Below are 18,187 nucleotides of genomic sequence, written 5' to 3' on the forward strand. Positions count from 1 at the left end.
CGTGTGTGTGAGTGTTTTTGTTTTGTTTTGAGACAGAGTCTTACTCTGTCACCCACGTTGGAGTGCAGTGGCACAATCTTGGCTCACTGCAACCTCCACCTTCTGGGTTCAAGCGATTCACCTGCCTCAGCCTCACAAGTAGCTGGGACTACAGGTGCCTGCCACCACACCCGGCTAATTTTTCTATTTTTAGTAGAGATGGGGTTTCCCCATGTTGGCCAGGCTGGTCTCAAATTCCTGGCCTCAAGTGATCCACCCGCCTCAGCCTCCCAAAGTGCTGGGATTACAAGTGTGAGCCACCGCACCCAGACTCTAGGATTCTTATCTAGTTAAAGCAGAATGATAGAAAAACAAATGTTGGCTGGGTGCAGGGGCTCACACCTGTAATCCCAACAATTTATGAGGCCAAGATGGGAGGATAGTTTGAGCCAGGAGTTCAAGATCAGCCTGAGCAACGTAGGGAGACCTTGACTCTACAAAAAACCAAAGAACAATTAGCCAGGTGGCATGTGCCTGTGGTCCCAGCTACTCAGGGGGCTGAGGTGGGAGGATGGCTTGGGCCCAGGACGTCCAAACCCAGATGGGTTTAATCAAAGGGAGGTGCTATTGAAAGTGAGGAAGGCTGGGAAGGGAGAGGTGGGGTCTTCTCCGTCTTCCCTCCCTGCTAGGTCTTGGGGTTTCTTTGTTGTTGTTTGGTTTTGTTTTCTAGAGATGGAGTCTCACAATGTTGCCCAGGCTAGTCTCAAACTCCTAGGCTCTAGTGCTCCCACCTTGGGCTCCCAAAATGCTGGGATTACAGGTGTGAGCCACCACACCCAACTCCCAGGCCTCAGTTTTGATGTGGCTGTGTTGCTCGGCCACACCACACGTCCTGGTGGACGGCCCCTCTTCCGTGGTTACAGCTCTTCACTGATCCCAGGAACTCTACCTTCTCTCTCTCCTTTGCCTCTCCAGCCTAAGGGATGATAAAGTGTTCTGCTGTTGCCAGTTCCTGGGCACTTCACCAGCACTTCTTCATGCTCTTTTTATTTATTTATTTTGAGACAGAGTCTCACTTTGTCGCCCAGGCTGGAGTGCAGTGGTGCCTTCTTGGCTCACTGCAACCTCTGCCTTCCGGGCTCAAGTGATTCTCATCGTGCCTCAGCCTCCCAAGTAGCTGGGACTACAGGCATGTACCACCATGTCCAGCTACTTTTTTCTTTTCTTTCTTCTTCTTCTTTTTTTTTTTTTTTTTTTTGGTAGAGATGGGGTTTCACCATGTTGCCCAGGCTGGTCTTGAACTCATGGGCTCAAGTGATACGCCCACCTCAACCTCCTAGAGTGCTAGGATTACAGGCGTGAGCCACTGCACCCGGCTCCTTCTTCATTCTCTTAACTCTGCCCACAGCATATGTTATGGGCTACACTATGTCTCCCACAAATTCTATGCTGAAATCTTAACCCCCGGGACCCCAGAATGTGACTGTATTTGGAGATAGAGTGTTTAAAGAAGTGGTTAGGGTTAAATGAGGCAGTTAGGGTGGGTGGTAACCCAACAGGACTGGCGTCCTTTTAAGAAGAAATTAAGGCCAGGCACCATGGCTCATGCCTGTAATCCCAGCACTATGGGAGGCTGCGGTGGGTGGATCACCTGAGGTCAGGAGTTTGAGACCAGCCTGGCCAACATGGCGAAACCCCATCTCTACTAAAAATACAAAAAATTAGCTGGGCATGGTGATGGGTGCCTGTAATCCCAGCTACTCCAGAGGCTGAGGTGGGAGAATTGCTTGAACCTGAGAGGCAGAGGTTGCAGTGAGCTGAGGTGCCATTGCACTCCAGCCTGGGCAACAAGAGTGAAATTCCATCTCTAAAAGGAAAAAAAAAGAAGAGGAAGAGGAAGAGGAAGAGGAAGAAGAAGAAGAGGAAGAGGAAGAAGGAGGAGGAGGAGGAGGAGAAAGGAGAAGAAAGAAGAAGGAGGAAGAGGAAGAAGGAAGAAGAGGAGGAGGAGGAGGAGAAATTTAGACACAGACATATACAGAGGGATGACCACTTGAGGATGCAGGGAGAAGATGGCATCTACAAGCCCAGAGAGAGGCCTCAGGAGAAACCAGCCCTGCCAGATCCTGGATGTCTAGCTTCTAGAACTGCAAGGAAATACATTCCTGTTGTTGAAGGCTCTTGGTCTCTGGTGCAGCCCTAGCAAACTAAGATACCATGGTAAACAGCCCCTCCATTCAACTGCTCATGCAGCCTTGGGAATGAGCGTGTATCCTTCTGGGACCTGCCTCACCCACCTGGTACTACCAATGGTGCCGTTATATGTCCCATCACTAACCTCATGATATCTATCATCATGTTTCTACATCCGTAAATCTGTCCACATTTATGCCACGAATTCCTTTTTACTGAAATACTGTAGGACTCACTACCACAGTAAGTACTTAAGCTGAAAGAGTTTCTAATGGGAGCCAAGTAAATTCAGCTCTCCGCCGTGCAAAGCATCTTGTCATTTCTATAATAAAAGTCTTTCTATGTTGTTCAGTCCGCTTTGGCTCTGGAACCTGGATGAGTCATGCTTGGGGCCCAGGGTGCCTCTGAAGATGCTGCATGAGAATTTCAGCTGTGGTGGCAGTGGCTGGGAGTCCCACTGACTCAGGGGGAGGCCAGGCGAGATGAGCTGGAACTTTTAGGGGACAGCTGGAACTTAGGGACATCTAGAAAGGAAAAAGGAATCATGAAAGCGAGAGTTATTAAAACACCAAGGGAGCTATCTAGTTAAACTTATTTTTAATGACATAAAACAATTTTATAAAAGTATAGGGCTGAATGGGATTTATTGAGATTTCCCAACTTCACTTCCCTCTGCCCCCATGCAGTCTTCACCCTGAGCTACAAATAATATGGGCTTTAGTGTACAAAGTGCTCTCATGTTATTTCATCTGAACCTCAAGATCACATGCAGTAGAGAGGATAGTCTTAATAAGTTTCATTTTGCAGATAAGTGAAACTGAGGAATTTGAGTGACAGTCCAAGTTCACACAGCCAAAAAGCGTCACAGCTGGAGCTAGAAACTTGGGATTTCTAGATGAGACTATTGGCATCATTCCCATATTTTAACATTAAATATTTTTAAAAATAGATATTTTTAGAGATGAGGTCTCCCTATGTTGTCCAGGCTGGTCTTGAATTCTTTGATCCTCTCGCCTCTGCCTCCCAAAGTGCTGAGATTACCAGCGTGAGCCACCGTGCCCAGCCTGTTCCCTTAATTTACACTCTCCATTAATCAAGGCATGCGCATGATCTCTCTAAAAAGGCAAATGTCACAGGTTGACATCACAACCAAAACTCACAGTGGGAAGGGATTTCTCCTCGACATCTGGCCGTGAGCAGGAAAGTGAAGAGAATGGAGAGAGGAAAAGAAAGAAATAATCCGAGTTGAGCTTGAAGGGAGAGAGAGTGAGGCACTCTTCAAAGTTTGCCCTTATCTTGGTTCCAACTGTGCAAGGAGAGACCTAAGAGGACTGGGCTGAACACAGACACCGTAGCCTCCCCTGAGCACAATGCCCCCCCGTTACTCCATACTAAGCTGCCAAGTCACAGGAGTCTGATCAGAGTCCTTGTTATCTCTCTAACACTGTGGCTGGTATGTTTGCAATACACAGGGTTTCTGTAAGTCTGGGAAAATCCTACTTCAGACTTTCATTGACTCAGCAACGACATCCACCGATGACATCTCCCTGGTCCTCCCCTCCAGCTAACAGGCTCCCTCTCATTCCACAAAGAAGCTCCACACCTGCCGGAAGTGCTCTCTGTAGTCCTCCCGTAAGTCTAACCTCTCTTTCCAGGCCTGCCTTCCTGCAAGAAGCTTGCATGTCTCCATCCACAGGATATTTCCAGCAGGTGGATTCCCGAAGCCTTTATTATTGACTTCTCTGGCTTCATGTTGAACGTATGCTCTAAAGCATTAGTACTCACTTCTAAGTGTAATTCTTTGTCCCCCAGTGAGACTGCAAACTCCCTGCAAGCAAAACTGAAATCTGTATTTTATTTTATTTTTGAGACAGGGTCTCACTCGGTCTCCCAGGCTGGAGTTCAGTGGCACAATCACAGCTCACTGCAGCCTTGACCTCCTGGGCTCAAGCAATCCTCCCATCTCAGCCTCCTGAGTAGCTGGGACCACAGATGTGCACCATGATGCCTGGCTAAATTTTTACATTTTTTTTTTTTTTTTTTTTGTAGAGATGAGGGTCTCCCTATGTTGCCTAGGCTGGTCCTGAACTCCTGAACTCAAGCAATCCTCCCGCTTTGGCCTCCCGAAGTGCTGGGATTACAGGCCCACTGTGCCCAGCCAAAGCTGGAAGCTTACACTTCATTGAATCGACAGGTGTCTGCCTATAGTAGGTGCAGACATGTTTGTTGATTTTTTCTGGGAAAGAGTAGGCAAAACTGGGGTTAAAGTAGCAAGTTGTTAGCATCAAAAAGGAAAAGGGGGAAGAGATGGGAGTAAAAATATCTTCCCTCGTTTGAAGTGTTTGGTGTTGATTAAGATCCCTGTAGTGGAAGCATTTTCATTGTCGTTTCAAGATCAGCATGAGGTAAGAAAATAAACAGGAAGGTTCCTCTATGCTCTTTTAGTAACAATGAAGATAAAATAATACCTGTTGAATGGCCAGGTGCAGTAGCTCATACCTGTAATCCCAGCACTTTGGGAGGCCGAGGCGGGCGGATCACCTGAGATCAGGAGTTTGAGACCAGACTGGCCAACATGGTGAAACCCTGTCTCTACTAAAAATGAAAAAAATTAGCTGGGCATGGTGGTGGGTGCCTGTAGTCCCAGCTACTCAGGAGACTGAAGCAGGAGAATCTTTTGAACCTGGGAGGTGGAGGTCACAGTAAGCAAGACCACACCATTGTACTCCAGCCTGGGGAACAAGAGTGAAACTCCATCTCAAAAAATATAAATAAATAAAATAAAATAATACCTGTTGAATGAAGAAAAAGCCTAGCTCTCTGTGATACAAGAATGGGCTAGTCACATCTCACCTGTAAGAGTTTCAAATTTAATCCTATTACCGAGTAATGCTTATCTGTCACTGCATTTGCAGAACCCCTTTCTCCCGAGTCCCCGGGCAGTACACAGGTCCAGGCAGGCTCCTCACAGCCCTCCCTTTTCACTATGGCAGGTCCCAGGGCTTCCCCTGCTCTCCTCTCCTCTCCTCTCTTGGTAGCTGTCACCACCCATCCAGACTATGGCATTTCTCTTCCCTCCAAGATGGGCTCAGGGAAGATGGTCTCCTTCCGGCCACCATTCCTTGTGGTCCCGGAACTGGTCCCGGAACACAAGCTCACAGACCTTCTTCATTTTGAGACTTTCATGTCCAGGATTACAAGAGAAAAGACAAGATTTAAGGGAGAAAACATCGGGAAGTTCTATAAAAGGGTAAAAATCTTACAGTTCTGGATCCTGCCCTATGGCACCTGACTATCTGGTTGAAATGATAACTAGAACTTTCTTCTATACCAATGTTGGGGTCTCCCAAACCTTTTCTTTCCTTCTGATCTTTTCCCCTGGCTGTGAATCCACCCCCACCTTCTTCCCCCAGAAAGGTCCGTCTTCACAGCACATAGACTTCACAGCAAGAAGCATCTTAGCAGGATAACTCAGGCCAAGTTTCACATGGTTTAACTTCTGAGCGCCTCGAGACACAGCAAGGCACATTTCATGACACCTCTATTCTCCATGAGAATCTTCCCTAAAGGGCATTTTCCTGTGGCTTCTCAGGGATTATTTTTGCTTGTCTCTCTGAAAATAATTAAGCTTGTTTATTTTTTGAATAGGTTACTTTTCTACATAGTTCAATATTCAAAAGGTACAAAAGCATTCAGCGAAAAATCTGCTCCCACCTCATCCTCGAGCCTCCTAATTCCCTTTCTTAAAATTACCAGGGTTATGTTTTTTTGTTTTTCTGTTTTGTTTTTTGTTTTGTCTACTTGCAGTGATATTGTGTATGCATGTAAGCAAACGTAGACATAAAATGCAAATGTACCATCCCACTCTCCTTTTTAACACAATTGGTAGCACACTCACTATATATGTGAGAGGCTATGTATGGAGTGTGTGTGTGCGCGTGTATGACTGTTACAAATCAATACACGAGGCCGGGCGTAGTGGCTCACACTTGTAATCCCAGCACTTTGAGAGGTCGAGGTGGGTGGATCACCTGAAGTCAGGAGTTCAAGACCAGCCTGGCCAAAATGATGAAACCCCATTCCTACTAAAAATACAAAAATTAGCTGGGCGTGGTGGTGGGCGCCTGTAATCCCAGCTACTCAGGGGGCTGAGGTAGGAGAATCGCTTGAACCTGGGAGGCGGAGGTTGCAATGAGCCGAGATCGCACCACTGCACTACCAGCCTGGGCAACAGAGTGAGACTCCATCTCAAAACAAAACAAAACAACAACAACAACAAACAACCCAAATCAATACACGAAGAACTTCCCTAGTCTTTCAATGGCTGTAGAGCAGATGAACCATACCAATAGATTATTTGGGCCATTTTCAATGTCCTTTTCCTACAAACAACGTCAACATTAATGATCCTTTATGAACGTGCAGGTCCCTCCACTGCAGCTGTCTGCTTTTTGGTAGGTGGACGTTGCCAATGGCCATGCCATCTATCCGCATTCCTAGTGCTGCCCTGGAACACCATCGTAAGAATATTTCGGCCAGGCATGGTGGCTCACGCCTGTAATCCCAGCACTTTGGGAGGCCAAGGTGGGCAGATCACCTAAGGTCAGGCATTCAAGACCAGCCTGGCAAACATAGTGAAACCCCATCTGTACTAAAAATGCCAAAAAAAAAAAAAAAAAAAAAAAAATCCAATTAGCTGGGAATGGAGGAGCGCTCCTCCAATCCCAGCTACTTGGGAGGCTGAGACGGGAGAATCACTTGAACTCGGGAGGTGGAGGTTGCAGTGAGCTGAGACTGCACCACTGCACTCCAGCCTGGGCAACAGAGTGAGACTTTGTCAAACAAAACAAAACAAAACAAACACCAACAACAACAACAAAAGAATTTTCCAATCCCCCATCTGTCCCTATGAAGAGGGATGGGATCAGGTAATTCAAAGATATTTTTCTCATCAGTTGAGCTTTCTGTTTTTTTTCTAGAGGTATTTACACAATATCCTGATGTGCCGTTATTGTGTCTTTAAAGGGAAGGAAATAGAAGAGAAATGCAAGGCAATGTGTTTGACATTGGAATTCGCCAGGGTTCTGTTCTTGGCCTGCTTCCTGGCTAATCAGTGCCTGAATCTTCCAAGGCTGGATGTGTTTCTGTCGCCCTGCTATTCCCCAGGGCTCCAGGCCCATCTATTCAGACCTCTTCTGAACTCGTATACTTGTGGTCCCTGAGGTACCTCCAACCTGACATTTCCCGCTAGGTTTCCAGTTCCACTGGGGAGAGGCAAGAAACTTAATACAACTGCCCGCCCCAGATTCCTGGGACTTTTGCCTTCCTGGGCTGGAAGCTCTCCCCTGTAGCCTGGAAGTTCTTGAGGGCAGGGGCTATATCTTATGATTATCTCCCTAGGGCTAGTTCAGTGCCTGTAAAATCCTTGTTCATTAATGATACACATACCGATGCTTCCTTCTTCTTTCTCATCTCAGGGCAATGGCTGAAACCACCTTGCAAGTGAACTTTACATGGGGATAGAAAATTCCTATTTTCAGGCTGGATGTCATTTTACTGGGCACAGAAAAATGGGTGAGAATGCCAAGAGGCTATTGAGGGTGAGGGGCCCAAGAAAGAAAAGGGTCCCACAGGAGGCTAAGGCCCAAGAAGAGGTAGAAACAGGAACAGCCTGTGTATACTAGCTTGTCTACAGACCTGTGTTTTTCACTCCTTGATTGATTTCTTTTTTTTCTTTTTTGAGACGTAGTCTCACTCTGGTGCCCAGGCTGGAGTGCAGTGGCACGATCTCAGCTCACTGCAACCACTGCCTCCTGGGCTCAAGCAATTCTCCTGCCTCAGCCTCCTGAGTAGCTGGGATTACACGCGCCTGCCACCACGCCCAGCTAATTTTTGTATTTTTGGTAAGACGGGGTTTCACCATGTTGGCCAGGCTGGTCTTGAACTCCTGACCTCAGGTGATCCGCCCACCTTGGCCTCCCAAAGTGCTGGGATTACAGGTGTGAGCCACTGCACCCGGCCCCTGATTGATGTTTTTGTTTGTTCTCTATTCATGTTATTTGCAGACATCCGCAAATGATCACTGATGCAAACAACACCATTGGATCAACCCAAGCATCAGTTAAGTGAACACATTAAGTAAAGAAGTATGTGGATATGGAAAACAGATAAATATAGTAACAACAATGACAGCACCTGCTTTGTGCCAGTCCCTCTTCTAGGAATACCAATGACAGTAATAACTGCAAATACCTGACAGCCAGGCATTGTGCTAACATGCATTTATTAATTCATTTCTTCTTCACCACAAGCCTGTGATGTGGTAAAGAATCTGACCACATCTTCACTTTTTGTGACAATCTTCACTTTGTAGAAGATTCACCTCCTCCCTTTAAAAAAATCTCCATCTCAACATTTTATTATGATTCCCAGTTGAGTAGTCGATGCAGGATTTTTCTTGGCCCCTTTGCCAGACTTGCAGCAGGGGCACCCTGTCTACTCAGCCTGCTGTGCTCAGCCCCTTGCGGGAGGGAGCATGCGAGTGAGTGAGTGCGGGACCCAGTCGGCCACTCTAAGCGCCAACACAGGAGCAAGCTCCATGTGCAGGGCCTGCGGCCCGGCCAGGCATGTTACCTCAAGGGAACATGGTGGCTCCTGGACAAGGGTGCCCATGACCCTGAAGCCCCAGAGGGGGCGTCAGTGTGCTGATTAGCTCTTTTAGTTCCGTTGTCCATAGCCCAATGGATGGCAGTATATTAGCAGCTCAGTTGTCCCCTGCCCCTGTCGCGTGGGGCAGCTGCCCTCCACTAGTGAGGGCAAAGGGCCAGTGTGGCAGCCTTTTTGGGTACCCACACTCGGTGGGTCCTGAGCTCTTGTCCAGCATCCAAGAAGAATGAGGTCACGCTGACAATAAAGGGTGATGAGGGCAGTTTTTTTTTTTTTTTTTTTGAGACGGAGTTTCACTGTTTTTGCCCAGGCTGGAGTGCAATGGCGTGATCCTGGCTCACCACAAACTCTGCCTCCCAGGTTCAAATGATTCTCCTGCCTCAGCCTCTGGAGTAACTGGGATTACAGTCACCTGCCACCACATCCAGCTAATTTTTTTGATATTTTTAGTAGAGATGGGGTTTCACCATGTTGGCCAGGCTGGTCTTGAACTCCTGACCTCAGGCAATCTGTCCGCCTCGGCCTCCCAAAGTGCTGGGATTATAGGTGTGAGCCACCGTGCCTGGCCTGAGGGCAGATATTTTTGTTGAGGACAAAGCAGCTTTTAGCGGAGAGGGGATGCAGAGGGGTGAGGAGGTTCCCCACCCCCATAGTTGGGTGGTTTCTCTCTCCCCACGTGGCTGGGTCAGGGCTTTTTATGGACTCAGAATGGGGAGTGCATGCTGATTGGTTTGTGAGTACACAAAAAAGGTTAAAGCAAAGGCACCGTTCAAAGGTGGGCACAACAGTGTCGAAAACCAATCAGGAAAGGGTAGGTACCTGTAAAATAGGTGAAGGGTGGGGATCAATCAGGGGAAAGCGTGCCAAATGGGAGGATAGATTCTCAGTAGGTCTGTGGATTTGATTCGTAGCATGGCTTTCAGGCTTTCAACTGTCTACGGGTTGGTGGTGGGATTTCACCAGGGATCCACCCCTATCTGCCCAGGCATTTGGCTGCCTCCTGCTGCCATCAGAGTGATGTGGTAATATTGTATATAAATATGGATTATTGTGTTTGAAAAACATAACATCAGAAGTTATTGGTTTTAGCAGTGCAAGCACAGTTTAAACTTACCCCTGTAAATTGCCTAAAGCACAGGTTGGGGGCTGAGGTCATGGGTAGAGACAAAGGCTCTGAGTGCAGAGGAGATGGTTAAGGAGGTCCTCCCTGGGGGAGCCTTCCTCTAAGAAGAAGGACTAAGAGGCTGATGCTAGTCCCAGTCCCAGCTTCATCCGGTTGAGAGGATGCTTAATCCTCAGGATGGAGTTGCTTCAAGGACTTTCCATCTAGGAATTCTGGAGAAGGACCCCTGCTGTCTCCTGTCTGATCAGGAGCCCAGAAAGCTGCTCAGTCCTGTCTGGACACCTTCCAGAGGGCCCCTGATTTGGCCAACACCTATGAGCAAAACATTCCCTTTCACTCCCAGCTTTTGCTTCTGGCGGAAATAAAGGCAAGGTGTTAGAAAGAAATAACCAACGCAGTTTTAAATAATCCATAGGCCTGGCTCTGTGTTTATCTTTTAAGTAACCTTGGGGTAATATTTTTAGCTGCAGAGGAAGGCTAAGCAACTTGAGCCAGTGTTTTGAAATTTAAATCCAAGAGTATGTGACTATATCTTTCATGCTTCCAAGTAGGTGAAATAGGCCATAAGGTCTGAGTGGTTGGTTGTTAGTAATCATTGTGAACTGATATTTCAAAACATCTGTGTCTTACAAAATTGACTTCCAGTGTAATTTGTGGTGAAGTACCATATTACTAAACACACACACACACACGGTACATACATATATCTTATTTTATGTTATATATATATATAGATATAGATATATATATATATATATATTTTTTAAGAGAGGGTCTCACTGTCACCCAGGCTGAAGTGCAGTGGTGCAATCATAACTCACTGCAGTCTCGACCTCTCAGGCTCAACCAATCCCCTCAACCTGAGCCTCCCCAGTAGCTGGGACCACAGGTGTGTACCACCATACCTAGCTAACTTTCATTTTTTGTAGAGACTGAGGGGGTCTCATTATATTGCCCAGGCTGGTCTCAAACTCCTGGACTCAAGTGATCCCCCTGCCTCAGCCTCCCGAAGTGCTGGGATTATGGGCATGAGCTGCTGCATCCAGCCTACATACATATATATTAAACCCCAACGGTAAGAGTGACTAAAGCATGTTATAACAAATATGTATATAACTAATAATATTATGTAAATCACAAACACAGTTCTCTTCTGGTAGGTCCTGAACAGAAGTTAATTTGTGTCAAATATTTTGTGTTAAAATAAAAACAAATAGCCATTTGGCATTGGTCTAAATGCTCAGTGAAGAGAGCAGGTAGAATCATTTCCATTGGAAATATCACAGTAATTTATTATGGATAGCTTGATGAAACAAGAGGCAACAAGACAGAACAAGTAAACTCAGCTCTCTTCCAGGCAAAGGAGAAATGCAAAGACTCCAAGTAGCGGGCTCACCTGACAGTTGATTTTGCCCCCAGGATTCTTACCAAGGAGACTTTTTCATCTCTTAGGTATAAAAAATTAACAACAACCAAGACTGTAGTTCTCAGGCAGTGGAGTGCACATAGCATATAATTCATGGCACTGAGTCCAACACACATGCACTCTTCAGTCTAGGAACATGGAGTAAGAAACAAAACACTGGCTAGGTGCAGGGACCCACACCTGTCATCCCAGTGTTCAGGGAGGCAAGGCGGGAGGATTGCTTTTGGCCAGGAGTTCAAGAACAGCCTGGGCAACATAGTGAGACCCTGTCTCTACAAAAAATTGAAAAATTAGCCAGCTGTGGTGATGTGCATTTGTATTTCTAGCTACTTGGGAGGCTAAGGCAGGAAGATCGCTTGAGCCCAGGAGGTCAAGGCTGCAGTGAGCTCTGATTGCACTGCTCCACTCCAAAATGGGCAACAGAGTGAGACTCTGTCTCTAAAATGAAAAAGAAAAAACAAGGACCACCACAATGATGAGGAATACACACACAGGCACAAGACTATATGGAGGCCATGCAGGGGCTGAAAATATACGGCTTACATTCCACATAGCTATTGATGCAACTGTTTCTTACACAGTGGACTATAAGGGCCAGGTGCGGTGGCTCACATCTGTAATCCCAGCACTTTGGGAGGCTGAAGCAGGCAGATCACTTGAGACCAGTAGCTCGAGATCAGCCTGGGCAACATGGAGAAACCCTGGCTCTACTAAAAGTACAAAAATTAGCCAGGCATGGTGGCACACACCTGGAATCCCAGCTACTTGGGAGGCTGAGGCATGAGAATTGCTTGAACCTGGGAGGCGGAGGCTGCAGTGAGCCAAGATCGCACCACTGCATTCCAGCCTGAGCAACAGAGTGAGACTCTGTCTAAAAAATAAAGAAAAGAAAAGAAAAGAAACTGACTGTAAGGAAGAGAAAAGACAAAGGGGGGAAGAAGAAGATAAATGGGAAACATCAAGGAAAAAGCAAAAAGGAGACTCTTGTTCCATGGACCAGGGCCTCCCACCAACGCTTTCTGGCTGCCTGGCAGGTCCCTCCTCCATCTATCTGTCAGCCGCAGCTCACCATCAGATTTCTCTTGTCTTTCATTGTGGGCTTGGGTGATGGCTTAGTATGATTTTTACTGCTGTTACTACTACTATTACCACTACTAACTTTGAGCTAGGTACTATGTTAAATGCTTTACATCCTCCTCCCAATTGAGTGACGTTAGTTAGTCTTATTACTAACTCCATTTTACAGATGAGGAAAAAGGCTCAGAGAGGTTACACAACTTGGCCAAAATCACCAGACTACCAAAATAGTGGTACGATGGGCATTGAACCTAGGCTATTTGCATCCTAATCTGTGTCCTTAGAAAGCAAAGTAGGCTGGGTGTGGTGGCTCATGCCTGTAATCCCAGCACTTTGGGAGGCTGAGGCAAATGGACTATTTGAGGTCAGGAGTTTGAGACCAGTCTGGCCAATACGGTGAAACCCCATCTCTACTAAAAATACAAAAATCAGCTGGGCGTGGTGGCAAGTGGCTGTAATCCAAGCTACTTGGGAGGCTGAGGCAGGAGAATTGTTTGAACCCAGGAGGCAGAGGTTGCAGTTAGCTGAGATGGCCCCACTGCACTCCAGCCTGGGCAATAGAGTGAGACCCTGTCTCAAAAAAAAAGAAAGAAAGAAAGAAAGAAAATAGAAAAATAATATGATACTGAATGACAGCACAAACATGTATTACATGCTTAATATAGACCTGGGATTTAGGTAGGTGTCATTATTCCCATTTTACAGACAAAGCAACTGAGGCTTAGAGAGGTTAAGTAACATCTGAAGTCATACTGTTTAGTACAAGAACCCAGGTCTGACTGCAAAACCCATATTCTTTCTTACTCTTCTTTCCAAATGGAATTCCCAGGAATTTCATTGGTTGAATGAAATAATTAAAAATATCTCCCATGGATATTTTTGGTTCTGCACATTCAAACCAAACAGACATTGTCATAGAATGAACACCTGGCGTTGCAGAGTGGCTCATTCCTGTAATCCCAGAACTTTGGGAAGCTGAGGCAGGAGGACCGCTTGAGGCCAGGAATTTGGGACCAGCCCCGGCAAAACAGTGAGACCCTGTCTCTACAAAAAATACCCCCCTAAAAAATCACAATTAGCCAGACTTGGTGGTGCATAGGTCCCGGCTACCTGTGACGCTGAGGTGGGAGGATCCCCTGAGCCCTGGGAATTGTTGAGGCTGCAGTGAGCTGTGATCACGCCACTGCACTCCAGCCTGAGTGACAGAGTGAGACCCTGTCTCAAAAAAAAAAAACTAATTTAAATTTAAAAAACCCCAAATACCTGAGGAGTGCATCAGAATTTGATAAGAAGTATATTAAAGACTGCCTGCAAGGAACCTTCTACACAAACTGTTTTATAAATTCTTCTGTTTTGGTTCATTATACTTCCTAAAGTTCAAAGAAAAAGATTGGAAACAGAAAATAGTTTGTATTGGTTTAAAATTAGGATTCAGGAATGTAGTGTTTTTTAATTTTATTACTACTATTATTATTATTTATTTAAGTGCTCTGTCATCCAGGCTGGAATGCAGTGGCACAATCATGGCTCACTGCCCCCTTAACCTCCTGGGCTCAAGTGATCCTCCTACCTCAGCCTCCCAAGTGGCTGGGACTACAGGCATGCGACACCACGCCTGGCTAATTATTTTATTTTTTTTTTGTAGCGACAGGGTCTCACTATGTTGCCCAGGTTGGTCTTAAACTCCTGACCTCAAACCATCCTTCACCTCAGCCTCCTGTGTCCCTGGGATTACCCAGCCACTGCACCCAGCAAACTCTCATTTTATAAATGAGGAAACAAAGACTCTGGGAATTTGAGTGACTACTCGTTAGTGGTAGAGTTGAAACTAGAACTGGGGTTTCCTGATTCTTTTTTTTTTTTGAGACGGAGTCTTGCTCTGTCCCCCAGGCTGGAGTGCAGTGGCCGGATCTCAGCTCACTGCAAGCTCCGCCTCCCGGGTTTATGCCATTCTCCTGCCTCAGCCTCCTGAGTAGCTGGGACTACAGGCGCCCGCCACCTCGCCCGGCTAGTTTTTTGTATTTTTTTTTTTTTAGTAGAGACGGGGTTTCACCGTGTTAGCCAGGATGGTCTCGATCTCCTGACCTCATGATCCGCCCATCTCAGCCTTCCAAAGTACTAGGATTACAGGCTTGAGCCACTGCGCCCGGCCTCCTGATTCTTAAACTATTGTTCATTCCACAATATGATCCAGGAATCACTTTAGAGTATATTCCTGTTTTTTTTTTTTCTTTTTTTTCCTCTTTTGAGTGAAGGAAAAAAGGTGAGAAAGCGTGAAGAAGCACTTTTAAAAATCAGGACTCTAAGAGTAAAGTTATCCCTGGAAAGAGGTGAAGAAAGTAATTTCAGAGGCTGGAATTAGCAGAGCACAGGAAAAGATAAGGTCTAATCTAAGGCAATTAGAGTAAGCAGGCAATTAAAGACTTTTGTTACTTGTATTTAAGTGAATGCTCTGAAACGGCAGGCTTTTTGAAATCCATGGCTGAACCAGGACCTAGAAAGTGAGGACACCTAACTCCCAAGTAAAAGTTCAGTGTTAGACAAGAGGTATTTGTACTTATACTTGATAAAGAAAAAACAAACAAAAGAAACAAGATGTCAGCTAGGGTTCTCTTAGCCCAATTCCAGGGCCTCGGAAGCTCAAAGCCCATCTCCTTATTTTCTGTGAATTGTCCTAAGGAGTGTTCATTTTCTTAGCTTTCTAGACTTCTAAGATCTTGCTTCCATGTGTAAATGGAGTAGAATTTACTGCAGAGATGGAGGCAGGTATTTACATCCCAGTAACGGCAAACAGGTTTAATTGGAACAGGTGGTATCTAATACTGTTCCCACCTCTCTCCCCTACCTAATCTTGGCTTCTCTCCTCCTCCTACCTCTTTCCGCCCTACTGCCTCTCCTCCTCCTCCTCTTCCCTTTCAGGAGCAGAAACGACAAATTCTTCCTCTGATCTCTAGTCGAGCAGGTTTTCCCTGTCTCTGAAGTCCTAGAGTCTGCTGACATCCTTGCTCTCACGGCCTCCTCCTTCCCTATGAGTTTAGCAGTCTCTCCCTCAAGAAGACAGCTCCTTTCTTCCCTAAGAATTACATGGAACTTCTGTTAAAATTAAAAATATAGGGCTGGGCGCAGTGGCTCATGCCTGTAATTCTAGCACTTTGGGAGGCCAAGGTGGGTGGATCACCTGAAGTCAGGAGTTTGAGACCAGCCTGGCCAACATGGCGAAATCCCGTCTCTACTAAAAATACAAAAATTAGCCGAGCGTGGTGGCAGGTGCCTGTAGTCCCAGCTACTCGGGAGGCTGAGGCAGGAGAATCGCTTGAACCCAGGAGGTGGAGGTTGCAGTGAGCCGAGATTGCGCCATTGCACTCTAGCCTGGGCAACAAGAGCGAAACTCTGTCTCAAAAAAAAAAAAAAAAATTAAAAAAAAAAAATATATAGTATGTCTTTACACAAGGTTGAAAATCTTGAAGTTTAATGAAGATGGTATCTGACTACTGTGGAGTTTATATATATATATATATGTATATATACATATATATACACACACTGTGGAATTTATATATATACACACACATATATATATATATAAACTCCACAGTATATGTGTGTGTGTGTGTGTATATATATATATATATATATTTTTTTTTTTTTTGAGACAGTCTTGCTCTGTCACCCAGGCTGGAGTGTAGTGGCGTGATCTCAACTCACTGCAACCTCTGCCTTCCGGGTTAAAGCGATTCTCCTGCCTCAGCCTCCCAAGTAGCTGGGATTACAGGCATGCACCACCATGCCTAATTTTTGTATTTTTAGTAGAGACAGGGTTTCACCATGTTGACCAGGCCAGTCTCCATCTCCTGACTTCATGATCCGCCCTCCTCGGCCTCTCAAAGTGTTGAGATTACAGGCGTGAGCCACTGTGTCTGGCTGGAGTTTATATTTTTAATTGCTTTGTTTTATATGGAATCTTGTTCTCATAACTAATTGTAATGGGAGTGTCTTGACATTTACATAATTTTCATAAGGAGCCTTCAAAACTGTAAAGGATTAGCAATCAGGTCTAAGCTTCATTCCCATCTTTTTTCTTTTTTTTTTTGAGACAGTGTCTTGCTCTGTCACCCTGGCTGGAGCGCAATGGTGTGATCTCAAGTCACTATAACCTCTGCCTCCTGGGTTCAAGTGATTCTCTTGCCCCAGCCTCCCAAGTAGCTAAGATTACAGGTGCCCACCACCACACCCAGCTAATTTTTGTATTTTTAGTAGAGACGGGGTTTCACCAGGTTAGCCACCTGACCTCAGGTGATCCTCCTGCTTCAGCCTCCCAAAGTTCTGGGATTACATGTGTAAGCCACCTTGCCCAGCCCATAATTCATCAATCATTCACCCCCAAAAATGGTTAGACTAAGTGGTTCTGACTAAGGCAGCACTTGGGGTCCGCTTTAGAATCAAAAGCAGAAGAGCAAATCAGGTGCACTTTCAAGGGGGCGGGCTTTGAAAACTCAAACTCATCGAATAGGAAACATGACAAGCTCACCACAACATGTGGAAGATGTGAAACCGTTTCCCCTAGTATGGTTCTGTTTTTGGAGAGAGCACTCACATCTGAAGGCTTAAGTAATGATAGGCAAAAAGGAAGGCTGGTGTCAGTGATCTGACAGCCACATCCCCAGAAAGATGAACTAAGGAATATTACCTGTACTTTTTTTTTTTTTTTAAAGATAGGGTCTCGCTCTGTCACCCAGGCTGGAGTGCAGTGGTGAGATCATGGCTCACTACAGCTTCAAACTCCCAGGCTCAAGTGATCCTCCCACCTCAGCCTCCAGAGTAGCTGGAACTACAGGCGCATGCCCCTGCCATGCCCAGCTAATTAAAAAATGTTTTATTGTAGAGATGGGATCTTGCTGTGTTGCCCAGGCTGGTCTCAAGCTCCTGGCCTCAATTATTCTCCCATCTCAGCCTCCCAAAGTGCTGGGATGACAGGTATGAGCCACTGGCCCCCCGGCCACGTGTCCTCTTTTATTCTTCCATTATCTTCTCTCTTCCTGCCCTTTCCATTTAACAAAGCCTCTTTCCTGATAATAGGAGCGAGGAATCTTCAAGTGTTCAGGTCTCAGGTAACCTCCTAGGTTTGAGGGTCAGCGTTTGGGGTATGTCACTTTCATCTTTGCCTTTAGAAGGTGCTCCCCTAAGTTGGTCCTGCTCACCCACTTCTCTAGGTCCTCCTGAAAACTTCCTCCATAAACCTGTCTAAATGATGGGGGAACTTTCTGTCAAAGGTCTTTGAACCACAGCAACTCCATCTTGAAGAGGGGCTGGGTAAAATGAGGCTGAAACCTACTGGGCTGCATTCCCAGACGGTTAGGGCATTCTAAGTCACAGGATGAGATAGGAGGTCAGCACAAGATACAGGTCATAAAGACCTTAATGATAAAACACGTTGCAATAAAAAAGCCGGCCAAAACCTACCAAAACCAAGATGGCGACAGGAGTGACCTGTGGTCATCCTCACTGCTACACTCCCATTAGCACCATGACCGTTTACAAATGCCATGGCAACGTCAGAAAATTATCCTATATGGTCTAAAAGGGGGAGGCATGGATAATCCACTCCTTGTTTAGCATATAATTGAGAAATAGCCATAAAAATCGGCAACCAGCAGCCCTCGGAGCTGCTCTGTGGAGTAGCCATTCTTTTATTTCTTTACTTTCTTTTTTTTTTTTTTTTTTTTTTT

General features: G+C 45.9%; 1 protein-coding gene across 2 annotated transcripts in view; it reads right to left on the reverse strand.

Annotated features, from left to right (window-relative positions):
* Positions 1-2,361: 2,361 nt before the first annotated feature.
* The window catches only part of FBXO16 (F-box protein 16), a 62,818-nt gene continuing 46,992 nt past the window's right edge, over positions 2,362-18,187 (reverse strand). Inside the window, exons 7-8 of one of the 2 annotated variants that reach the window (XM_023216880.1) lie at positions 3,330-3,355; positions 2,362-2,693 (exon numbers count right to left, since the gene is read on the reverse strand). In XM_023216880.1, the coding sequence (XP_023072648.1) occupies positions 2,684-2,693; positions 3,330-3,355 (36 nt within the window). In that variant the 3' untranslated portion in view covers positions 2,362-2,683. The remainder of the gene's footprint in view (positions 2,694-3,329; positions 3,356-18,187) is intronic. The other variant, XM_023216878.2, reaches the window with a different exon arrangement.

This window comes from Piliocolobus tephrosceles, chromosome 7, assembly GCF_002776525.5.
Source record: "Piliocolobus tephrosceles isolate RC106 chromosome 7, ASM277652v3, whole genome shotgun sequence".
NCBI classification, from domain to species: Eukaryota; Metazoa; Chordata; class Mammalia; order Primates; family Cercopithecidae; genus Piliocolobus; species Piliocolobus tephrosceles.